At 40.1% G+C, this 27,050-nt stretch overlaps 1 protein-coding gene across 2 annotated transcripts in view; it reads right to left on the reverse strand.

Annotated features, from left to right (window-relative positions):
- The window catches only part of LOC149263267 (Putative thiol-disulfide oxidoreductase DCC), a 384,593-nt gene extending 361,171 nt beyond the window's left edge, over window positions 1–23,422 (reverse strand). Inside the window, exon 1 of one of the 2 annotated variants that reach the window (XM_089426026.1) lies at window positions 23,157–23,422. In XM_089426026.1, the coding sequence (XP_089282152.1) occupies window positions 23,157–23,307 (151 nt within the window). In that variant the 5' untranslated portion in view covers window positions 23,308–23,422. The remainder of the gene's footprint in view (window positions 1–23,156) is intronic. The other variant, XM_089426030.1, reaches the window with a different exon arrangement.
- Between the last annotated feature and the right edge of the window lie 3,628 nt (window positions 23,423–27,050).

Raw genomic sequence — 27,050 nt, forward strand, 5'->3', positions numbered from 1 at the left:
TATGTTGATAATGTGGTAGTTGTCCCGGCAGATGCAGATCTGCTGAAGAAGTACAGAGCTGAGATGGCTAAGGCGAAGAGGATGATCCTGGATGGAGTCAAGGATCACGTGGTGTGCCACGTTGCAAGCAAAGGAACCGCTAAGGAGATGTGGGATGCCTTGGCCACATTGTATCAGGGATCTTCCGAGCAGTGGAAGATGTACTTAGAGCAAAAGTTGAGATCTGCTCAGATGCAAAAGGGAGAATGTGTGGATCCGTTCCTCACGAAACTGAAGGAGACCTGTGATGAGCTGTGAGCTGCGGGACATACACCTCAGGATTCGGAGTTAGTGAGACTGGCTCTAAATTCCGTCTCGAATGAGTGGCAAATATTTGTCCAGAGTATCCTGGGCAGAGCAACATTTTCAAATTGGGACGAGATGTGGGCAACTCTGAAACAAGAAGAGTTGAGAAGAGACCTGCTCAAGGTCAAACTTGACAGGAGCAGCAGCAGCAGTGGGTCAAAGCCCAAAGTAGAGGAGGAGGGTAACGCAGCCCTTGCATCAAAGGGACAACAAGGGCAACAAAGACGAAAGAAGAACGTCTCCAAGATGAAGTGCTTCAGATGTGGCAAGATGGGCCACTATGGATCCCAGTGTCCTTTGAAGAAAAAGGACAAGGATGAGAAACATGATCCTAAAGTTGCAATCGCAAAGATCGAACAGGAGGAGTTCACCATGACAGCCAAGATACCTCCAGGAGGGAAGTGCGCTGATATAGAACTGTAGTTCGATAGAGCTACAGATGGGCAAGATCCTTGAGGAGCCCAATTCTTGGATCATCACCTTGCTACGGGAGCACATGATCAGTAGTAGCAGGAACGCAGAGTTTTCAGTTGGTGCCATGGAGTGTTGATTTGATAGATGTAGTGGTTAGTAGCGCTAGAACGTGACCAGTGCAGAGCAGAGAAGCAACAGTGCAAGGAGGCATAGTGCAGAGCTTCAGCAACGCAGTGGCTTCAGAAGAGAGCTTGGGACTAACAACAGTCAAGACTTCAGCACCAAGGTGTATCCACTAGATACTTATCCACTTTTGGGTATTTTCAGTTGCTTCTCTCAGCAACTGAGTTGCAATACGGATGCAGTATTAGAAGTGGCAGTTCTAGCAGCATAGCAAATGCAGCATTTGAGAGGGAGTTGCAATACAGATGTAGCATTGGCAGTGGCAGTGTCAACGGCAGTAGTACAATAGCAGCAACAACACAGTAGTTGGTAGACAACATGTCAGACATCAGCAGCATAAAGGACGATGCTTCAAATTCAAAGCAGTATGCAGTAGCAGTGTATTGCTAGAGCACATTCCTCGTTAAGAGGTAGTGTTGATTTGGGGTAGAATCGGATGTGCTCTAAGCCTCAAATTTTGCAGGGAGGCTTGGGCATAGGTATTCCAAAGAACCCAAAAATCACTTTGAGAAATTCCAACCAGAAGTGATTTTATTAAAATAATTAATATTTTTAATGGGGTTCCTAAGTCTAAACTTAGGAAAATTAAAATCTTAATGGGTATTAATCTAATCAGGGGTGAAACTTCTAGAAAAAGCCACAGATGAAGCCAAAACGATATGAGCCTTCGATTATGTTTTAATCTAGGTCATTGGTTGTCCAACAAGAAGATATAAGAAGGGGCTTGAGGGTCCTTTGGAAAATGCACAGAGAGATAGAGGAAATCGATTTTTTGAAGTGAGAAGTTCCCAAGAGGAAAAATCGATTGAGGAGATCTCTTGCAGTTGAGGGGCAGGGATAGCAACTTCCGAAGAGAGAGATTCTCAGCCGGAGATACATCAGCAGAGAGAGGCAATGAGTGATCCAGAAGCCTTGACGTAGAGGCTGACACAGGGCCAGAAGGGCCACGCAGAACCAGCGCAGAGGGAGAGAGAGGAATTCGAATTTTGCAGAGGAATTCAATTTTCAGAAGCCGGGAACTGGGGTGTGAGACCGGGAGGCAGAAATCAAATTTCCTGGGCAGTAGATCAACCAACCAGAGAAGTGACGCAACATCCAGAGAGTTTGATGCTGGGCTGACACAGACACTCCACAGAAGCATCCTGGAAAAGTTGGGGGGCAGTCAATTTGGCGCTGGATCAGCCAGGATTTCTCAGTGATGGTGTGAGGTAAAACTCACAAAGCTTCTGCCAGTATTTCTCTCTGTAACTAAATAGCCTTGTGAGGTATTCATTGATGTATTCAGATTTTGTTACTGCTTAATAATAATAAACCCTCAGAGTTGCTACACTATTTTTCCCGTATTGGGTTTTTCTGGGGACTTTTTGTCCAAAAATAACTGTGTCCTATGTGTTTCTATTTTCCTTTCTCAGTTTCTATGTTTCAGAATCATATTTAATTTGGTGTAGGCTACTTCAGTAATTTGCTTCGATATTTCATGAAGAAATCTGAACTAAGTTTGTAACATAATTTACAATCTAGGAGAACTAGATTTAGAGCTTGTAGTAGGATCCCTGAGATTGTTAGATCTAAGAATTTTCACAGTCTACCCTTCCATAATGGGCTTCGAGATGTGCCAATGTCTCCTAAACTCCAAATGGGGTTAACCAATAATCCTATTGGGTGGTTTCTACTTCTAAAGGGGATGATATAGTCAGGGTACATCCTTCAAAAAGTGGTGGCATGTGACAGATAGGTGAATGAAGTAGGGGATGAGAAGGGACAGCCCTGGGTCACATGCTAGGGTACAAGGGTAGCTAATAAGAGGGAAGCCCACACTTGGGTTTATAATGTCTAGGAGGGAGCAATCATGGTACATGAGGTGCCCCAGCCTTGATTCTCCCACCTTTCTTTATATGCATTTTGCCTTTTTATGATTTTGTTTAATTAATTGCTCGGGGCTCAAGGGGTGAGAGCATGATGTATAAGATATAGCAGTGAATACCCCCTTTTAATGGTGCGGCGATTCATTGTCCACCAGGGGTTGGGACAATCATGGGTTCCTATATGATGGAGGAGGTTAATAAAACCTATAGGAACCAGGGTGATGGCCATGATGATGGAAGTAGAGCTCATGTATTGGTTTTTGCCCACATGCTAAATGTGTTTGTCCCAACCATCTTTTGCATTTTGTGGTACATTTTCCTGTTGAATGTGGCCATGTATGCTTTTATCGGCCATGTATGCTTTTATCTTCTTTTTAGTTGCATCAACCTCTGGGCTTCATTCCAAGCCATTACCCAAGGTGTGGGCAAGGGGAAGGGGCATGCTAACCCTATGTGGACCCAGTGGAGGAATTTGGACCCAGGTGGGAGAAATGATGAATAGGGTAATATAAGTGGATAAGGGAGCGAGACCACGCAACCAAAATCGAGGCTTCCCATGAAATACCATCCCTAGAGACAAATGGTCAGTAAAAGAGATCCCACGGGATTAGAATCCAAGGTTAATACCCAAAAGGGGTCAAGGGGACAAGAGCATGGACCTAGCCCATTCTTTCCGCTAAATCCCCTAATTAATCCATGCCCAGAAATGTCCATGATAAGAAAACTACAATACTCAATTTCCAAATGACAAGGCATACATTTAGGTTCGGGAGGACCACCTTCAAACATACGATCACGGCAGACGGGCGAGGGACCACATGGTTGGCTCAGGTGGCAGAGAAATGCCACAATGAGGTAGCTGGTGGCTGCAAGGGGCTACTGACTACCGGCAGAGGACCATGTTGGAGGAAAAAATTTCTCCTAGGGTTATTACCCACAAAATGGTGGGTAACAGGCTTTAGAATGTACAGGTGTCCCCAAGCTCAAGAGGGAGGTTAACAAAGGAGCCTATTAGGTGGTTTCAACCTCTAAGGGAGTGACAGGTCCATGGTACATTCGTCAAATGGCAGGTGTCATGTCAAATGATGGTGTAACAGAATGGGGCAATAGGAAAAGCTCCAAGCCACATGCCAGTTACCCCGGACTTTGTTTTTCCACCCTTCTTCATATGCCTTTTGCCTTTTATTTATTTTCTTTCTTTTAATTGTTCGGGGCTCTAGGGGATGAGTGCATGATGTGTATGATAAAGCAATGATTACCCCCTTAAGGTTGGGAAATTCATCGCCCACTAGGGGTTGGGACAATCATGGGTTCTTAATGATGCAAGGGGCACACATAGGGGCCCTAGGAACTAGGGTGATGGCCATAATGATAAGGGGTAGAGTTCATGCTTGGCTTTTGCCCACATGCTAAATTCTTATGTCCCGGCCATATTTTGCATTTTATGGTACATTTCCTATTGTAAGTGGCCAAATTACGCTTTTAACTTTCTTTTTGGCTACATCAACCTCTGAGGCATTATTCCAAGTCCAACCCAAAGTGTGGACAAGGGGAGGGGGAGGCTAACTCCTTGTTGACCCAATGGACAAATGTGGACCCGGATGGGAAAAGTGTGGAAAGGAGTTATAATGAGTGGAGGGGAGTGAGATATATGATGTCGGGAAGCGGGACCACGAAACCAAAATTAGGGTTTCCCATGTAGAGCCATTCCTAAAGCTAGTAGCCAATAGAGGAGATCCGATAGGCCTAGGATACAAGATTAAACACCAAGTTGGGACAAGGGAACAAGATTACAAACCAAACCAATTCTTTCCGCTGAATTGTTGATTTTTGTTGCATCGGATGTGCTCTTGCCTCAAGATTTTGCAGAGAGGCTAAGACACATGCATTCTCCAATACCCAGAAATCGTTTGGGAAATTCCACCTAGAGATGGTTTAATTAAAATGATTAACTTTTTAAATGGTTCCCTAAGTCTAAACTTAGGAAATTTGGTTAATTAAAGGGTATTAATTAAATCAGGTATGAATCTTCTAGAAGAAGACGAGGATCAACTCCTAGTTAATCTTAGCCTTTGATTATGATTTAGTCTTGGTTGTTGGAGCTCCAACGAGAGATTAGAAGAAGGAGCTTGATGGGCACTTGGAGAAAACATCGAATGAGAGATCAAAGATCGAATTTCTCAAGAGTAGCAGCGTTGAGTTGCCGGAGTGAGATCGAGTGATCTTATTGCAGTGAGGGGCAAGGATAGTAGTCCGGAGGAGGGTTTTCCAGTTCCAGAGAGTGCAAAGCAGAGAAGGCTTACAATAGGTCAGAGAGGCAACGCAATGCCACGCAGAGGCAGCGAAGAGCTTCAGATGGAGTTTGAAATCCAGCTAAGAGAGTCTAGATCCAGTGCCAGAAGTCAGGGTGTGAGACCAAAGGGCCAGAAGGTCGAATTTTGGAACACCAAGAGATCAGCAGAGGAGGTGACACAGAGCCCAACCAGTGTGATGCAGATCTGCATAGCATTGACGCAGAAGTTGCACATAGGCAACAAGCTAGCCAGCCCTTGATCAATGTCAGATCTCCCAAATCAGTGTGAGACTTTCTCACTAACTCTTTGCCAACATTTCTCTATATCAGATAGCCAGTTTGGGAATCCAACAATTTGTATTCATATTTACTACTACATAATAATTAAAACCCTTAGTTGTTGCACCGGTTTTCCCACATTGGGTTTTTCCGGGGACATTGTCCAAAAACAACTGTGTTGATGTGTGTGTTTATTTCTCTCCAATGCAGTATTTAGTTTTCGCAGTATTTATTTTGTGTAGGATACAGTGTATGTATTTCAATATTTGTTGTAGAAAACTACAAGTAATTAACAAATAGGAGAAATACCATCAGTGTGTTGCAGTAGGAATCAGGTAACCGATTTTTCACATGGTATCAGAGCACAGATCGTGAGCCAAAGAGCTCAGTTGCAGAAAGGAAGAGGGAGTTCAAAATTACTGCAGAGGCAGGAATTCGAAATCCTAGAGGCAGTGCAGTCCTTGGGCCAAGAAGGTCGATGTTTTGAGTGAGATCAATTTCTCTGAGTGAGTTGACAGAGATATTCGATTCTCTAGATCGAAGCTTTCCAGAGGTAGAAGGGAGCAGCGTATTTTTTCTTGCAGAGCAAATCTTCAACTAGGACGCAGTTATTTTGCAGCAGTTGCTAGAAAAATAGCATCAGAAGGAGAGAATAGCACATACTAAGGGAATTCCTTCCTTAGGGGACTTCCAGCCAAGAAGTCCGAATTTTTCTAGCAGAGCAGCAGCAGTTGTGTGCGAGATTTCTCACTCCAGAAGGGAGTGTGAATAGATGGGCAACAGCTGCGCAGAGAAGAAGAGGAAGCAGTTCGACTTTTTCAGGAGAGATGGAACCAGCTAGGTTGAGAGATCAAGATCGGTTGGACGCAGCCTCCAACTATGTGATCTGTAAGGTTAGGATCTCCTGCCTTCTAGATGAGCATGATCTCAAAACTTATGTCGATAGTGTGGTAGTTGTACTTGCCGATGCAGATCCGCTTCAGAAGTACAAGGCTAAGATGGCGAGAGCTAAGAGAATCATTCTCGATGGAGTTCAAAATCATGTGGTATTCCATATAGCTGGCAAGGACACTGCCCGACAGATGTGGGAAGCAATAGCTACGCTATACGAAGGATCTTCCGAGCAGCGGAAGATGTACTTGGAGGAGAAATTGAGATGCACGAGGATGCAGAAGGGGGAGTGAGTGGACCCCTTCCTTACAAGGCTTTAGGATGTCCGGGACCAGCTGTCTTCAATAGGATCAGCACCCCAGCCCTCAGAGTTTGTACGATTAACATTGAATAACATTTCTGAAGATTGGCCAGTTTTTGTCCAGAGCATCATGGGCAGAGAAAAACTTCCAGATTGGGAACGTTTATGGGTTGATCTATAGCACGAGGAGATGAGGCGTGATCTAGTGAAGGCCACCAATAGTAGTAGCAGCAGCAGTGGGACAAAGTAGGTGAAGGAAGAGCAAGACGTGGCCCTTGCATCAAAGGGTCAACAAGAGCAGCGCAGAAGAAAGAAGAATATTTCGAAGATCAAGTGCTTCAAGTGTGGTGAGATGGACCACTACAGCACTCAGTGTCCTCTCAAAAAGAAGGACAAAGAGGAGAAGAAGAATCAGCAGGTTGCATCCGCTGAGATCAACAAGTTGTCCTCCAGATTGGAGGAAGAGTTTGCCATGATTGTCGAGATGCCTCCAAGGGTGAGGTGGGGCGATCTGGAGTTGTAGCCCCAGAGAGCTACAGGATGGGCAGGATCCTTGAGGAGGTCCACCTCATGAATTAGTACCTTGCTACGGGAGCCCAAGACATGCAGTAGCAGGATGGACCAGTGGCAGTTGGTGCGATCAAGTGCCAAAGTGACAGATGCATTAGCTAGTAGCAGGTCAGAGACTGAGCAATGCAAAGCAGAGTTGCCAGCAATGCAGTTGGCACAGTGCAGAGTCAGCAGTAGCGTATAGGCTTCAGTGGCAGCGCAGAGGCTAGTAGCAGTCAGAACTCAGATGACGGATGCATCATACTGACCACAATTGGTTCAGTATTTTGGATGCTTTTCTGTTGCAGTTGCAGCAGCAGCAGCAGCAGATGGAGAAGGTTGCAGTGCAACTACAGTGTTAGCAGCAGTTTAGCAGGGCCAGCAGCAGCACGGACGCAGCAATCAGAGTTGCACAGTGATTGGTGGGCAGCAGCAGCGAAACATCAACAGCGCAGCAAGAGATGGTGCAAACATAAAGTGATGCTTTAGTGGGTTGCAGCACTAGAGAACATTCTTTGCTAAGAGGAAGTGTTGATTTTTGTAGCATCATATGTGCTCTTGCCTCGAGATTTTGCAGAGAGGCTAAGACACATGCATTCTCCAATACCCAGAAATCGTTTGGGAAAATTCCACTTAGAGATGGTTTAATTAAAATAATTAACTTTTTAAATGGTTCCCTAAGTCTAAACTTAGGAAATCTGGTTAATTAAAGGGTATTAATTAAATTAGGTGTGAATCTTCTAGAAGAAGACGAGGATCAACGCACAGTTAATCTTAGCCTTTGATTATGATTTAATCTTGGTCGTTGGAGCTCCAATGAGAGATTATAAGAAGGAGCTTGATGGGCACTTAGAGAACACATTGAATGAGAGATCAAAGATCGAATTTCTCAAGAGTAGCAGCGTTGAGTTGTCGGAGTGAGATCGAGTGATCTTCTTGCAGTGAGGGGCAGGGATAGTAGTCTGGAGGAGAGTTTTCCAGTTTCGGAGAGTGCAAAGCAGAGAAGGATTAGAGCAACACAGAGAGGCAGCGCAATGCCACGCAGAGACGCAGAGCTTCAGAGGGAGTTCGAAATCCAACTCAGAGAGTCGAGATCCAATGCCAGAAGCCAAGGTGTGAGACTAGAGGGCCAAAAGGTCGAATTTCCAGACGCCAGGAGATCAGCAGAGGAGGTGACGCAAAGCCTAGCCAATGTGATGTAGATCTACGTAGGATTGACGCAAAAGCTGCGCAGAGGCAACGTGGGTCCAACCAGCCAGCCCCTGATCAGTGTCGAATCTCCCGAATCAATGTGAGATTTTTCTCACTAACTCTTTGCCAGATTTGCTAATGCATAATAATTAAAACCCTCAGTTGTTGCACTAGTTTTCCCACATTGGGTTTTTCTGAGGACATTGTCCAAAAACAACTATGTTGATGTGTGTGTTTATTTCTCTCCAGTGCAGTATTTAGTTTCCGCAGTATTTATTTTGTGTAGGCTACAGTGTATGTATTTCAATATTTGTTGTAGAAAATTGCAAGGAATTTGTTCAAGTTATTAACAAATAGGAGAAATATCATCAGTTTACTGCAATAGGAATCGGGTAACCAATTTTTCACACGAATCCCCCACTAATCCATGTCCAAATGTGTCCCAAAAAAGGAAGCAAATTTACCCAATTACATAATGAAATTCATACCTTCAGGGTTGGAAGGCCTGCCTTCAAGCATACAATCATAACAAATGGGCGAGGGCACATAACAATTGGCTTAGGTGGCAGAGAATGGTGGCACATCGAGCTATCCGGTGGCTCCATGGGACTGTTCGCTGTCGGCTGAAGACAAATCGAGGAGAAAATTTCTCCTATGGGTGTCACTCACTAGTGGTGGGTAAAAAGCCCCATTACGTGCTTCTAGCCCCTAAGGGGTAGAATATTTCACAAGTTGACCTTGTTGTACCTCTGAGATAGCAGTAGGTCAGGCTACCAATGCCAGAGCATCTAAAATAATTGTTTTGGGGTTTTTGGTTTTAATTTTGGAAGACCAATGAATGAAGACAGATGTAGAATTGAAGTAATTAATCCTTTGGGTTATATTAATACTTCAGCAAAGGGCTGCTATAAAGCATTACACAGTGATATAGATCAAAAATAGTGGTGAGTAGAAGACAACAAAAAATATGATTATCACAGTTTCCAGACTGTAAAACAGAACAATCATAAGTTGGAAAACCTTCTGAACTACATTCAAAAGATTCAAGGCAGTATACTTAAGCTTACACAAGATGCTGATGATTTATTGATTAGAGGGGATTAGCTACACAAACAGTTGCATTAATCCAATCTCTTAATAGATGATCACTTCAGGAGCTTATAGAAATCAATTGAAACTCTAATTGTTCCTACCCAAATATCTCTATAAGTCACAAGCATATGAAGAAAAACATAATGATTGAAAACTGGAAAAACTTATAGGATAACAAAAAATTGTGTAAAACCAGATTCAGAATCCTCTGTTTTGTATTAAGGCCCCAGAAAGACTGAGTACATCAAGTGTCTACAAAAGCTTCCTTCAAAGGTGACTTCCAGGTTCAAAGTAGAACTAACAGTCAAGACTTTACAAGCAATGAACTATGAATCTTCAACTTCGAACCATTTACAACTCTAGAAAAGAGTTATTTATACAGTAATGAAATTCAGGAAAAGATCCTGAAACAGATTAAGATTTTTAGGAAAAGAAAGATCTTCATGGCAAGAAGATAGGGGCAGCTGTTTGAACTGCTTCTTGTTGTCCCCTTTATTCAAGCTGTGCTGGCTTTTTGTAGGATATTTTCGCCCTTTATGCTGCTTTGTTGTTTGTATCCTCTACGCTGGCAGATTTCTTCATTTAACCCTTTTACTGATATTCTTTAAACTCTGTAAATCTCTTTTGACCTGGCTGAGTGACCTTTACTGTGCTCCTTTCTACTTTACTGCGCATTTGAGGTTTTTACTGTGTTTTTCACAGTAAATCGCTCATTTTGTCTTCCAACTATTATGCAGGCTTATTTTTATAAACCTGGAACAATAGTCTTCTTACCTGCAAAACACATAAAACTGTTAAAAAACTCAGGTGGCAGAGAAGGTCTTCATTGGCTTCAAAAGGCTTATCGGAAGGAGTCCGGGGCATATCGGAGGGTGAAACCATGATTTAATGGCCGCAAAGGCATTATGGAGGCCGCACTGTATAAAACAGGAAAACATAGCAAAATGATGTTAAAATGCGTTTAATGGAAAAACCAGGCGAAGGTGAACAGTGGTGGAAAGAGTACGGAGGGATTAATTCTGGCGGGAATGGCTTAATCATGGTTAAAAACAGAGATTGGCGTTAAATGAAGGCTTTTCGGGTCATTTCTTCGTTTAAATCGGAAATCGATTTAACACAGAAAACCTTCACAAATCGCATATGGCGGACTTGAAATTTATGTATGCGGGCGGATAATTGTATCGGGTCCGGGTATTATTCGCATATTGCAATCGCAGTATGGCGGGGAGTAATGGCTTTGGTTGGGACTTGCGATGAGAACGGATGCAATATAGCATCAAACTGTAATATATATATATGGTTGGGTCCGGGTCTATCGCAATCGGAGATCGCAAAGGCAAAAGGTTATTGCTTTGGTTTGGAATTGCGATGAGGCTGGATGCGATGTGGCGGTAATATGTAATATATATATGCGTCGGCTCCGGGCTTCGATATCGCAGTCGGGGATCACAATACACGGAGGGTTGTGTTATAAGAAAGACTGCGATGGAGGGGCGAATGCGAAATGGTATGAAATATGATATATATATGTGTGTGTGTGTGTGTGTGTGAGTGTGTGTCGGGTCCGGGCTCCCCATCGCATATCGCAATGCAGGGGTGTATGTATGTTTAAAGGGTTCTGCAATCCCGCTGATGCGATATATGTTTAAATACATAGTTTCTAAAATAAAACTATGGTATATGCATGTTTAAAGGCCTGCGGTCCTGCCGATGCAATATTTGTATATAATACACAATTTTTAAACAAAAACTAAGGGTTTTCGGGTTATTATATTAAAGGAGTTATATTATACGGGAAAGGGGAATTTTAAGGATTTAATAACATAAGTTAGTGTTTAAAATGGATTTTTCATGGTGTTTTTACTTTTCCTAGGTAAACAGGATTTTTTCCATAGGAAAAGGGGTTTTTATGGGAATGAATGAATATGAATGTATGAAAGGGAAATTAGTAAAGTAAACGGGTGAAATGAATAGGGAAGTTAATTAGTTGACTTTGTAAACCTTCATTTGCCTTCTGTAATTGCATCATGAGCATAGAAACATGATAAATATTCATTTTGTCCAATCAACCATTAAACTTCTGCAACCTTTCTCTACTTACCCTTTGCTTATCCTATCATTTTTTCTTCACTTAGTGGGTGCATTTAAGCTAGCAAACCCTCATCTTTTCTTTTATTTAGCAAAAACAAACTATCTAATTCTACCCTTATAACCTCCAAGGGCTCAGAGTAAACTGATGAACACCTTATTATTCTCTACCTAACCACTGATCTGCCAAGATTAAACAGTTTGGCCAGATCTTTATTCTCTAACTATAACATCAAATTTAAAGCATGAAGCAGTCAAGATTAAATAGTTTGACTGCCATGGGTTGTGGCATTTAGACTTGCTCACTTTCAGAGTTTATTTGTTTTCTTTCTACCTAACATTTTCTTTTGCCTTGATTTTTTAGAGCAGCGAACCTAACATTTTCTTTGATATGGACATTATCATCAAAAATATATTTTTTCACTAGCATTTTATTCACTATGTTATGTCCATATCCTAACTTAACATTTTTGAAATGTTCTATCTAATCAAAACCAAAAAATGCTACAACAGACCCATTAATCCATATTTGCATGTGATACCGGTGGTGTTGGAGTGGGAAAAACTTCGAGGAGGATGGCCATATCCATGGTACCAACTGAAGTAAGTCTAGCATCTCTAAGTACTATAATGACAAGGAGCACCCATGGAAGCGTGAGTTACCCCTATCCTCAGCCTACTTTTTCACCCCTCTAGTGTGCCTTTTACTTTAATGATTCATCTTTCTTTCTCATAGAGCTTAAGAGACCCAACTTTCATTATGTTTTTCCAATACCCCTTAAAGATGTAGTAGTTTCTCACTCATTGGGGTTGGGACAATCAAGAGTTCCTTTTGGATAGAGCATGAGATTTTTAGGAACTGGGTAATCGCTGATGAGGGGCATAGAGCTCATGCTAGGATTTTGCCCACATGCTTACTATGTCCCAACCATCTTTTGCATTTTTCCTTTTCTTTATTTGTGGCTTTCTATGCTTTTAACTTTATTTCAGTTGCATCAACCTCTTAGGTTAAAGTTTCGGATCCTGACTCAAAGATGAGGATATAGGGTGTCAGTCCCAATGACAAACAACAATCAACCCAAAGAATGGATGTGAATAATAAGGGAAACATGGAATGTGGAAAGTATGGATTACCATGAGCAAGCCACTTCAATTAGTACCTTGCATTAGTACTCTCTCCTGAAGGAAGGACCTCATGGGAGGTCACACTGGACTAGGGGCAAAGGATAAGCTCACAGGTGAAGCATGGGAACAAGGCTACAATCAAGAGCCATCAATCATGCAACTTGGCCTATGATCCATATTAGTATGCCCCAAAATATTAAATGCAAGAACATGATTACAAAAATGGTTAGTGTACCTTCCAATAGATTACCCACCTTCCTTCAAGAAGCATGTTAGATGGGATAGAGCACTAATCAGAGCATAGGTGGAGAGATTTGATGTAAAGGTATATGTGGAACATCATAGGGCTACTGGTTGGCTGGCTGACAAATGGGGAGAAAAATTTTCTCCTATGGGTTACCCACTTTTGGTGGATAACAGTTCCCACGACTTGGAAAGACCATTCAGTGCCACATTCACGAGCTCTACATCCTCCAAATTCTCCCCAATGGCTACAAGTTGATCCCGTGTCTTGGTGATTCTCAAGAAGTAACTACTAACATTATCATATTTGATACCTAGATTGATCTGAGCTTATTTTTCAACATCATCATCCTATTCAAGTTGTTGCTTTGGAACAAGCCAACTAGAGCTTTGTACATCTCCCTAGTTGTCTTCTTTTCTACCAAGTGAGGAATAAAGTGATCCTTCATGGCATCCATGATGATCTGCTGAGCTCTAATGTCTTCCTTTTCATGGGTTGCCAACTCTACTAGATCTATTGGTGATTGGATCTCCTTATCCATATTCTCCCAAAGGTCATTATCCTTCAGTAGCAAGGTAACCCTTTCCTTCCAAGGTAGGAAATTAACCCTCCATCCAACTAGTCCTTGAATCTGGGACTAGTTGTTGCCATCTCTGGATCTGATAATTTATCCTTATGCTAAGTCCTTCTAGCACCCACAAGAATAATGTTGATTTATAGATCCACTAAGATCTACTATGGAGATGTGTTTTTATCCTTTAAAAAACCACAAAATAATTATGTTGCCAATCCCCTGACTGATATGGTCTACCTCTCTCTCTCTAAGGGCTAACCTCTGCCAATCGCACTAGGAAATCTAACTAGTGTACTCACTACCCTATCACTCTTTCCAAGGTTGATCTCTATAGCGATCGTCTATTGCTAGATTGCTCATCTCTGTCTCCATCAGAGCGACTCTAAGGTTTATTGGCGGCTTGCCCCAGTCCTGTCCCCACTTGCAACTCCCACTTAGCGGTTGAATCATAACCTACAAGCTACTACCTTACTAGCCCATTTGTCGACAATTCCTACCGGTCTGTGACTGGGCTAACAATTAGGGCTAGCGTCCCAATGATTGTGGTGGTTGGCAACTAGCTCGCGGTCACAACTCCACCCCACATTTGACACCCACTATCGATTGTCCTCATCGATTCTACTTCCCTAGACTCCCATGTCGACCCCCCGCATCTAGCATGGCCCATCCACAACCTGTCTACTCCTCAGCTCCGCAACTTGGTTGTCCCTCACCCATGCTTTAACCTTTGCTCAAAGCTACACTAATTTCTCTACAATCGTAAGAATGGGCGCTTCCACTACGCATTGGATACTCTGGCTAACTCTGGAATTTGTGGTTTGTGACCTATCAACCACTTACGGCCCCAATAACTCAATGGCCAAACCCTCGACTAAACCTTGGTTGTTGCAGGCTCCTTTGTGACCCACTTACATTGTCTACCGAGCAAACTATTGTTGTTTCCTACATGGTGGCTCCTCACACAGTGGCTAGCAGCTACAATCTTGTAGGCCACCACATAATATCCTTCACGCAACCCTTCTCTAGGTAGCCCTGGTGGCTAGCAGAGCTATTAACTGGATATCGACCATTGTTGTCCCCTACATGCACTTTTGACTTTTGCTAGAGGTTGTCAAAGCTATCAACCCCACAATCTTTTTTTCTTTAATACTAAGTTGCATGAAACGGGGAAACGGGTACGAGTTTCCGAAACGGGAAGCGATACGAAACGCGACCTCCCCAAATTTTGGAAACGGGGAAACGCGAATATATATATATATATATATATATATATATATATATGTGTATGTATGTATGTATGTATATTGAAAATATTTAAATATATATATGTGCAATCGTAAAGCATAAATGATACATTATAATTTATTACACTTAAACATTAAGATTTAATTTACATCACATTTACTCATGAATGATCACATAATGAAAATAAAAATATCGGAATATCCAAAATCAAACTTTATTATATATCCAAATCTCAAAATTAGCCTTTATTTATATTAATATATGAGGCTGCAAGTACAATAAAGACTATAAGGCTGCAAGAGAGAGATCCAAATCAGGGTTTTCTGCATCCACATCCCATTCTTTAGAAGGACCATTGTTGTATTGGGAGTCTCCTCCTACATAGTCGAACGACCTTAGTGCTCCTGATTAAATACACGTTTCATACCCTAGTACCCTACATGATCTTGATTATTGGGAGTTTCCCATGCATAGAGGGCTTGGTTCTCTTGATTAAATACAAGTTCCATACCCTAGTACATGATAAAATCCAATGGAAACATTGCAATCCCTCCAATCTTGAAATCTTGAAAAACAAATAAGTCTGCTGGAGTTTGAGTGAGATCTAAAATTCTACTTTCTCCATATGAAATCCAATGAGGGCGAAACCACTCTCAAACATCCTGAGTCATTTCATGGTAATGTTAAGAATTTAAGTTAAAGGATGAAAATGAAAAATAAAGGAGAATATCACTTTTACATTGAGAATTTAACATCACCATGAACTACATATCCCTCAAACTTCCTGATGAACTGCATATCAACACTAGGGCAAAAATTCACTTTTATAACTTTAGACACGCATCTAGAAGCAACAAGAAGTCACTAACATACCCTAAAAGTAAATTAAAAAACAAATTAAATTATTTTTTTTTAAAAACACAAGTTAATGAGGAAACGTGGGTCGTACGACCCTGAAACGCGTTTCCGGCCGTACTGGCCACGTTTCCGTTTCGGGAAACGTGGCAGTACGGCCGGAAACGCGTTTCACGGCTGTACCAAACGCGTTTCCACGTATACCACGTTTCCTGCAACATAGCTTTAATATTTAGCCTTCCCCCCTCCATACGGATTTGAAAGAAAAAAAATATTTTTCTTCTATCGTAATTACATATGGCCCTATACGAGATTTCTATACGAGACCACTAGCTGAACCTAGTCCCTGCAACTCTTGTACAAACCTAGCACTATGTGATTCTGATATCAGTTCCTCATAGTTATATCTCTGATACCATGTTAAATTTCTTAACACTAGTGCCTGGTTTATTATATCCTAGCGAATCAGATCTACTGAATAAAAACACGGCTAGAGTTTTAAGTTAAACATTATGCAGAAGAAAATTAAAAAATCAATCTCAATAACATAAACACACAAATATTTTGCTCAATCAATAGTTCTTAATTAAAAAATAACTTCAAAACCTACTTGGGCTCCCTTACTAGGAAAATGGCCCACTAAGGAAATTTCATATACAAAAATGAACCTAGATCTAATCTAGTCGATCAAGCCCTAGATCTGTCTTTGACCTATCCTGGTTGATCTGGATCTCCCTTGTTGCCCCTTGCACATTCCTTGAACCCGACACACTTGAATGGAAGTCCTTCTCACCCAATCACTGAGATCGCACTCTCTTTATGTCTTGTGCTCAAGATGTCTTTTGTGTCCTCTCTCTTGGCATAGACTTTCTTTTATAAACTTGAGTTATGACCGAATCCACAACCCTAAACTCCAAAGTGATTCACGGTTGAGATTGGATCTCACCTCACTTGAGATCAATAGTTCACATTCATCTAATTCACTAATGCAAAAACCTTTGCATTTCATTATATTAAATCACTTTTGTTTTATAAAAGAAATTACTTAATCACTAAGGTAATTGCTAAGGTTAAGGGTGTATTAGGCAACTTTCACACACCTAGAGACTTAGGCCTGTGCAAAAGTACCTTCCTAAGCTACACACATCAGCATTTCTCCTCCAATCCAACCATGAGAAAATGAGAAGAAGTACATCTCTATTTACAGAGGAAGTGTTCAACTTCCTTTACAATTAAAATATTAGTTTTAAGCTAAAATTCACTATTTTATCCTATGGAGGGGCGAAATGCACTCTTCTACAATTAATTAAACTAAATTATATAAATTGAGGTGTATTCATGCCACATGAACAAATATCAAGGGGCACAAGCCCTCAAAAATCACCCATCTCCATTAATTAGGGAATAGTGAGGTTTTAGTGTGGCATCCAGCCTCCAAATGCCCTTTAAAGCTCCTTTTCCTCCACCAAATCAGCGAACAAAATCTCCAAGTGTGGGCAAGCAAGCTTCAAGATACATGCTTCAGCCTCCATGTCATCATCCAAGTGCAAATATAGGGTTCCAAAGTGGACTGTCCAACCTTCAAAGGTTTGCCAAATGTGTAAGTCATAGCCCCAAATCCTCCTCCAAGTGGACAAGCAAGACCCAAAGACCTTATTCAATGCACAATGCATTGCTTTTTAAAGCTTTAAAATGTGAACTCATTACAAGCAATATAAGCTTCAACCCCAAATCATCCTCCATGTGAGTCTATAGGCCTCCAACACATCATGCAAAGCTGCCAAACCCTTACATCAACTCCCGAGTCCCAACACAACAAGAAGAAGGACAGCTCTTTTTCCTTTGAACTGAACATTAGTTAAATGAACTAACTCAACCTATACAAAGGTCAGCTCAGTCCTTTACACCACATGTCATCTCAGGTATCCCATCCATGGTTTAGGTTGGCTCTTCAACTCCAACGACAATGCTGACTAGGTGTATATATAGTATATACTTTATCAAGCCTATTCATTTACAATCATTCCGGTCTGCTAGACAAGATAATAGTGCTCCTTCGACAAGTCTGAAATAAATAAATTACAGCCTGTAACGTGTTCAGAAAAACCCTTCAATGGTGCTTGCAACCACTTCAACTGTTGGCTGGAAACGACAGCCCTCAAGGCTAGAGAGGAACTACAGATGTTACTTCAAAGTCCTCCTCATAAATAATTCTCAGCATATTGCTCATTATTTCAGCCTTTGAACAGTATATACCCTTTCCAAGGCACAGCTACAAGCAGCAATTGAGGACTTCAAAACAGCCCTACAGGTAGGATGTATTGCCTTCCAAGGTGAGCTCACAGATCTGCTATAAGTAACTTGTATTGAAAATTTTCCAAATCTCCAAAAATCTAACCCAATAAAAAGTATATCAGGGATGACTTTGTGAGAAGCACTTTGCCATGCTTTCTTTACAAATTCGTATTGCCAATGGGGGAAGGAGATGTTGTCAGCCCACAGCCTACACAACACTTGATGTACTCCTATAGCATACTGATGATGTGGAAATTTTACAGAGAATCTCTAGTCTCCTTGCATCAATGCCTGCAACAATGCCTGAATGCTTCTCCATTGCAATATATTCATAACCACAAGGTGTACAAGCACTTTATCAAGCCTATTAATTTACAATCATTCCGGTCTGCTAGACAAGATAATAGTGCTTCTTCGACAAGTCTGAAATAAATAAATTACAGCCTGTAACGTTTTCAGAAAAACCCTTCAATGGTGCTTGCAACCACTTCAACTGTTGGCTGGAAACAACAGCCCTCGAGGCTAGAAAGGAACTACAGCTGTTACTTCAAAGTCCTCCTCATAAATAATTCTCAGCATATTACTCATTATTTCAGCCTTTGAACATCATATACCCTTTTCCAAGGCGCAGCTACAAGCAGCAATTGAGGACTTCAAAACAGCCCTACAGGTAGGATGTATTGCCTTCCAAGGTGAGCTCACAGATCTGCTATGAGTAACTTGTAATGAAAATTTTCCAAATCTCCAAAAATCTAACCCAATAAAACAGTATAACAGAGATGACTTTGTGAGAAGCACTTTGCCATGCTTTCTTTGCAAATTCGTATTGCCAATGGGGGAAGGAGATGTTGTCAGCCCACAGCCTACACAACACTTGATGTACTCCTATTGCATACTGATGATATGGAAATTTTACAGAGAATCTCTAATCTCCTTACATCAATGCATCCAACAACGCCTGAATGCTTCTCCATTGCAACATATTCATAACCACAAGGTGTACAAGCATCAATGAAACATGAATTGAACTATATGGGCTGTTGAAAAGCCTTCATGGCAGTCTCATGATCCCTCTGTAAACTATAAAACTTACCCAAAGCACATCAAGCTCGAGGAGATAACCAACCAAATTGCATTCAATTCTTGAGCCTTAAATTCCTTCATCCATGATCAAAACATTGTCATTGGCGCTACAACCAAGGGCTTTCCCTCTTGACATTTTATCAAGGAACTCTAAATAATGCCAGTCATAAGGAAAGTCTTCCCAGTTCCAGACTTTCTAACATCAACAATGACTTTGGTCTCAAGACAAAAGTATAGTAATAGTACCAACTCCCACTATTGGATACTTGGCATCATCACCAAACTCAACCTGTACTCTTGAGTCCTGCTTCTTTAGATCAGAAAACAATTGTCGGGCTGATACCATCTGTGGAATGCCCCATTGTCCACATACCACACATTCTTTGGTATCGGACTTGTAGAGATGCAAGATATCATCTAGAAATCCTTCTTGAACTTGGCAGCAAACTCTTTCATCAAAGTTTCTGCAAAGGCTTACCTACTATTGGTGGTTCTGTGTTCCCTTTACCATTCTTCTTTTCTTGATGCTATGATGCATAATGACCATGCTTATGACAAACGAAACACTTAATTTTACTCAAGTCCTTTCTTAGCTATGAAGTTGACTCCTCACTCTTTCCCTTACCCTTGTTGGGTCCTTTACCTCCGCCCTTATTTGACTGACCAAATAGAGCTAGGTCATCACCACCCTTCTTGCTAGCCTTTGTCTCCATCCGGGTCTTCTCCTAGATACAGTCATCCCAAAGCCTCTCAAAGTCATGAAGGTTTTCCCAAGTTCAAATACCTTTGATAAATGGTTCTCATGAAGCTAGAAATCCATTCAGTGTCATGTTTTCTAGCTTTGCATCTACAACCTTCTCCCCAACTACTGCAAGTTGATCATGAATCTACGTAAACTTCATAATGTAACCAATATCCATATCTGATCTAGTCACTTATGGATCTGAATTTGTTTCGCAATATCATCTTCCTATTTATGCTCAAACTCTAGAAAAGACTAACCAGAGCATTGAAATCTCCTTTGTCATAGTATTCTCGAATACATGAAGGATTAGATGGTCCTTTATGGCATCTAAGATCATCCGCATGGCCTTCACTTTCTTTTCGTTGTGTGCTTCCAAGTCCTACAGATCTATAGGTGGAGTTACAATGTCCTTGACAATATCCCAGATATCATTCTCTTTTAGCAAGAGTGCAACCCTCAACTTCCATGCTAAGAAATTTGAGGCACCATCCAATTTGTCCTCAAATCGGAGGCTCATTGCTTCCATCTCTGAGATCTATTGCACTAACTCCCAAATAAGAAAATCAAACTTCAAAAAGTCTCTTATCATTGGTCATTCTTCCCTACATTAAATTTACCATTGCAAATCCTTGAGAATCTCAATCAAAGATCAACCTCTAATACCATGTGAAAATTTCAAGCCCTGTGTGACTAAAATCCTTATGATCTCAATAAAACACGTAGAATGCTAAATTTAATTAATGCTAAAATTAAATTTCAAAAATAGCATCAATCACACAATAGTTAGAAATTAAATAGCAAAAGCATAAAAATTAAGTGCACACACATAGGTAATTACTCCTTCAAATCAATTTTTCATTCCTTTGAAAACTCTTACAAAGAAACCTCCACACACTGCCCAAAAAACAGAACTGCATGGTTACCAAAATCAACTTGAATTTGAGCTTCCACAACCTGTTTGAGAGGTATAGTTGCTGGAAAAAATAGCAACAACAATTCTCTGTTATATGACACTATTGTGTGGGTTGTATGGCTACTATACTAAAATGTAGTATGGATGTTTATGGAACATTCGTACGACTGTACGAGATTATGTGCTACTACAAACGACTCTTTCCTCGTAGTTCTCTCTCTCTCTCTCTTGCTCAACTTGCTTAACTGCCCAAGTGTGTGCTAAAAGCCTCTACTTTGCCCTCTCTTTATGGTTTTATTAGGCAATCTATTTTTAAATTTACCCTTAGTTTAAGTCATGCATGAGATATAACTTTAGATTCAATTGCCAAATATAGCACTTTCACATGTTTTACTAGAGCAAATTACAAAATGGAATATTTTTTTCCAAAAATAAAATTACTTTTCAAAAATATCTCGAACTCGTTGCCTGCTCTCTCTCTCTCTCTCTCTACTACCTAAGTGTGTAGTGAAAGCCTCTACCTTAAACTGTCTTTATAGTTTTAGTTGAGAATCTATTTTTTAAATTACTCCTAGTTTAAGTCATGCATAAGATATAATTTTAGACTCAACTGCTAATTATAAAACTTTCACTTTTTTTACTAGAGTGAATTACAAAGTAGAATATTTTAAATTACTCCTAGTTTAAGTCATGCATAAGATATAATTCTAGACTCAACTGCTAATTATAAAACTTTCACTTTTTTTACTAGAGTGAATTACAAAGTAGAATATTTTTTCCAAAAGTAGAATTACTTTTCAAAACTATCTCAAACTACTTCTCACATGTTCACATTGAACATGTGTGGAAGTTCCTATCTGAGCTATAATTCTCAACACAAATATCTCAACAAGCTAGCATCACCATTGGCAAGTCCTCCTTGGCACCTACACGAGCATCCCACAAGTGTATAAGACATCTCCTATTCTCCTCCACAACAGGCATAACAAGTAGCACTAGGGTTTCCAAAAAACACAAAACCCTAGTCTTCTCTCACAAGAGCTAAAAGATAAAATATTATGCTTGCTGCTCCAAAGCTCCTTAAACACTAGTCTTCTTTGTCTCCTTAGGGTGAAACCCTAAACCTAATCTTCCCTTGAAATTCCTTGAAAAACCCTAAGTCAAAACAAAGAGAGCAAATACAAATGACAAAGAGTACAAAAGGACAAGTTTTCCCTAGTCTCACATCTCTAACTTATGCATGTGAGTACAAGAATGAACTAGTACAAGTATGATCAAATGACTCTCTCCTCCCTTATTTATATGAAAGGTGAGGGAGGCCTACATTACAATGTGAACCCAATCCACTACAAACAACCTACCTCCATGCAAGATATGCCCTTATGTGGGGCACTCCAACTCTAGGTGACACATATCAAGCTTAGAAGCATGTGTGTCTCATGCTCCATCTTATGTCATGTGTACCTCCAAGTCCACCCCACCCAGACAATTACTCCTCAACCCAAGAATCCTCAAATCAAGTACAAGCCTCTATGCAAGCAAACCAAGTGTCCTCATGCCACCTTGTGCTCAACACACCCCTCCAAGATGCCCAACACTCCTCCAAGAAAATTCATCTCTTAAGCAAGAAACCACCCTCCATGTGCCAGCTACATAAAGAAGTCATCAAGCTCCATGTGTTTACAATGCTCTAAGAGAAAATACAACACACGCATCAAGAGAGGCATAGCAGTCAATGAGCAAGTTAACTCCAACATGTATGTCCATCATGGTACAACCAAGGGCCATCTATACATCATGCACCCCACATAATATGAAGCACCCACAAGCATGGTGTAAATACTTTTGGAGTAACCCCTCAATGCCTCCTTTACAGCATGCATAGCCTATAGGTGCCCAAAGAGTCGTGCAGTCCTTGAAACTATGTGGAGCTGGATAAAAGCACAACCAAGAATCAGAAGAGTCAAGACCACCAAACCTGCGCAGGCTCAACGGGCAGCAACATGGGAACAAATGGAATCTATGAAGAAGGAAACGGATTCTCAAGTTGAAGTCTGTTCAAATTGAAGCTTAGAATCGTTATGTTGCAACCCAGAAATGGAATGCAGAATTCTAGCCTTGAATGTTCATCGCAACAAGATCAGTGACTATTCTATTGGGATTTCTACCACTCAAAGGAGTCATAAGCAGCTGCAAGAATATGATTGCCGCACCTAACGGCGGCCGTTTAAGGCTTCTCAGTCAAAGGGATCTCTTGAGAGCGTTGTAAGCCCCTTATAATGTAATATTCCGAGGGTCAGGACCAGATCGTTTGCGGCCCAATCACAATTGGAATCATCTTGTGAAAAACTACCTGCATCTCATCGAATACAACTGGCATGCCAATCACCATTATTTGCTCAGTACAGCTGCAAATTTCGAAATGCAAATCCCCGTGAATTAAGGTTTGAACCATTTTCTAGAGTAGATGTAGCTCTGTGTGTTTTCGCTAATTAATGGTTGAAACCTCTGAGGCCACAAGTTAGAAGGCAAATGCCAACCAGAGAAGTAAATTCAGCATTAAACAAGAATAGGCATATTTCTTACCAGGAGAAGGCGAGGTGATGTTGGGGTGTGCAAAGACACTATGAGAAATTCTCACAGAATTTTTGTTGGCAACGCGAGGGATCAAAGCTCCACCAGGCCTTGCTACGGCAGAGCAGAGACGCGCACATCTTACTGGCACAGAAGAAGCCATTGCTTATGCTGCATAATAAACTTGGAGTTCAATCAAAGTCCAAACATTTAAAACGAAGTTGTTATAGCGTTATGGCTCGGATGGCGTGTCTCATCCCGGGCCTAAGGTATAAATGTTTGAAAACATGAGCGAATACAAAGCAATCCACCTGGATCGGATTGAGGAGCATCAACCATCGACAAATACACGGCCCTCCTCTTTCGCGACGTATACATGTTCTTACGGTCCCCTCCACTTTCGCGACGTATACGTGTTTTGTTAATAGTTAACGTAAAGACGCATGTGCGTAACCAAACCAAACGACGAACTCATTCACAAGTACATTATAGCGGAGAAAAACCATGGACATTAATTTTGCAATAATAATTGCATTTTATGTTTTCCTTTTAATATAAATATATTTTATTTATTAATAATAGAAATTTAATTTAATTATTAATGATAGGTGTTATTTTGAAATAAAATGTTTAAAATTTTAATATAATTATTAATAATAGTGTGTTGAGAAGTGTTTTCCAGTGTAATATAAAGACAAAGATGTTATCATTTAATATTATATTTAAAAATAATATTTAAATTAGAAAAAAGTAATAATAAAAAAAATTAATGTTAATCATAAATAAAATACTTAATTTTACTTCAATTTTATATAAAGAAATATAGTAATTGAAAAAAAAAGCATGACTTACTCTTTTTATGAAGGCGATATGTAGTTCCTTAACTACTTACTATGAAATTGACAAATGATACATAAAAATAATATTATTAATATTACATGATATTTAATTCATAATGTTTTAATATTTAATATATATATATATATATATATATATATAACAAAAAAATAGTATCAACCATAAATAAAATATTTCAATGTCGATATTAAATCACATAATTTTATATCTTATGTTCAAAGAGCAGGGAGATGGGCAGATTTCACACTACATTTGCTAACTGGTATACTATAGTGTCGAGGATGGTAGTGCTAAGTGACGGTAGTGCCGAGGGTTTGGGAGAGTAGTAGATAGTGTCTGTTGGTGGTATTAGCATCGCTGGAGTCATTCTTCAAGCACTCATGAATCAAGAAAAGAGAAATAAGCAGTTGATTCCGAGAGGATTTAAGTAACCGAGAGTTGCCAAGAGGCGGTGTCTGCCTAGAACATGGAAAACGCTCAGAGGAGCCAAGGCGTAAAGAACAGGGATGCCTATGATGTTGCCGCAGAAAAATTACTGCAAGGGAAAGGGAAAGAAGTTGTTTCCAATACTAAAAATAGTAAAAATGTTAAAAATGACAAGGAAAACTCAGATTTTGTGGAAACAAATCATTTGGGTCAAGTCAAAATTGCTTCAATAAACAAAACAGGGAAGTGGATTTGGGTAAGTGCAAAACAATATGAGGGCATTTTAAGGCGTAGGCTTGCTTGCAATGGGGACAAATGAGAAGAAAACTGATCCAGAGAAAGAAAATAAATAAGAGAAACAAAAATAAAGAAGAATCGATCATTTACAGTCCCACATCTACACATCTTACTTATTCATCAGATCTATATGTCCAAGAACTAATGAATGCCAGGACAAGGCTGGAGATTTTGGAAGCCAAAGAATAGGAAAGGGACCGCAAAATTTCAGAGATCACAGTTGCAAACCAATGTCTAATGGAAGGTAATATAATTTTAAAAGAACATGTAACAATGTTACAAGAGGCTCTAGAGACAGGAAAACAATAATGGAAAAGCATGAAGATAGCGTGGCAAAGCATGAAAGAATTAATAACAGCAAACAAGGATGTGATAATTTCTAAACAAACTCAGGTAGATACACAAGTATCTCAACAAACAAAGATTTCCAAAGAGAAGGCAAAAAGGAACAGTGGGAAAGATAGTCCAAAAGAAATCAAAGCTAGAGTTGAAGACACTAATGGTTACATAAGGACAGAGGAAGAAGAAGATGCAAGTGCTCGTAGAGCACATGAAATAAAACACAAAGAAAGACAGGACAGGAAAACAAACTTTATTATCAGGGGAATAAGAGATTATGGGAAGAATGAAAGTACTCTCAATTTGACAAGAGACTTTCTGAAAGAGAAACTACATTGGAAAGGGCAAATTTGCCAAGCAAGGAGGGTTGGGAGGATATGTGAAGAGAGGCCTCAACCCATAAAATTCACCATGGCAAGTGTACAAGACAAACACCAGCTTTTGGGCAAAAAGAAACTCTTGAAAGGCTCACACTTCTTCCTCGATGAAGATTTAACCAAAAAACAACAAGATGAGAGAAGGGATGAAGTGGATAAAATTAGAACAACAAGAAATGAAGGGAAAGGGCATGGTTGTACAATGGTAAAGTTAGTATTGCAGTGCTTGGACCTCCGAGCAAAACAGGGCAGCAAATTGGCAGTAAAGAAAAAACAGAGAATTCAATAATAAGGACAAAAACAACAAGAGCAACATGGACGAAAAGGGGTGAAGACTCAAATTTGAGTCTTATGTGCCAAATTGTGTAGCAGTCAAATCCTACCCAGGTTTGCCTAAGTTTAGTTTGTTGGAATTGTAGAGGTTACCCTTGGAGGAGGGGACCTGGGTTAGGGCCTATTGCGGAAGGTAGAGACATAATTTGTCTCACGGAAACTCATGAGCATGATGGTTGCAAAACTCATGTGTTCGACAGTTATTTGAAATTGGAAGTTTGGAACAAGGTAGCATAAAATGGCAAACGGTATGGGGGAATACTAGTTTTAGTGAAAGAAAAAGAAGGTCGTCACATTCAGTTAATTAAAGAATATGCAAATAAACAATATTTATGGTTGAAAATATTAGAGAATGAGAATCACATAATAATTGCAGCATGCTATTTTTCCCCTCATGTCTCAAAAACTTGCAAAAATAAGGGGCTTGACAGCAAGGATCCGTATGCAGATTTAAAACAAGATATTTCCGTGTACTCTTAGCAGGGAGAAGTTCTTTTAATGGGAGATTTCAATGCTAGAACAACAAATAATCAAGCTAGCATTCTTTTTTGCAAAGAGGATAGCAATCCTATTTGGCTCACTGAAGAGGAGAATCCCCAATGGGTGAGGTGTTCAGAAGATGACTAAGTTAGCAATCATTTTGGAGAGGAGTTGCTTACACTATGTGGGGCTTTCAACTTAATTATTTGCTATGGTTTAGATAGATGGAAAAGGTCTGGGAACTTCACTTGCAACACATACAATGGGTCAAGTGTCGTTGACTATGTGATGTGTTCACAAAGCTTGATAGAAAAGATAGACGAAGTTAGTATTGGAGAGCATATTTGGGACTTAAAATCGGACCATAACCCAATTTATATAAGGTTATTATGGTTAGAAGAAAGGCAGTATAGAAGGAAAACCCAATGCTCTTGACAATCACTATCAAGGGGAAAAATTCTTCTAACACAAGAAAATTGTACTATCTTCAAGACAATGTTAGAGAGATTAATTCAGAAGGAGAAAATTGGTTTCAAAAGCTTCAACAATCATGAGTTAACAAATATAATTCAAAGTGCACTTGAGAAGTGCAAAAGAGCAAAAAATAGGAAATCATAATCAAATTGTTTTCCTGTAAATGCTTGGTTTGATGAGGAATGCAAAATGGAAAGGAGAACCTTGAAAAAGGCAAGAAAGGAGAATATGGATGTAAAGTTATATAAGAAGATACTAAAAAGGAAAAAAGATGAATTCATGCAAACAAGGAGAGAAGAGTTAATATATTTAAGCAAGAATA

Source organism: Pinus tabuliformis, chromosome 6, assembly GCF_031772625.1.
Source record: "Pinus tabuliformis cultivar Carrire ecotype Pingquan chromosome 6, CPIR1, whole genome shotgun sequence".
NCBI classification, from domain to species: domain Eukaryota; kingdom Viridiplantae; phylum Streptophyta; class Pinopsida; order Pinales; family Pinaceae; genus Pinus; species Pinus tabuliformis.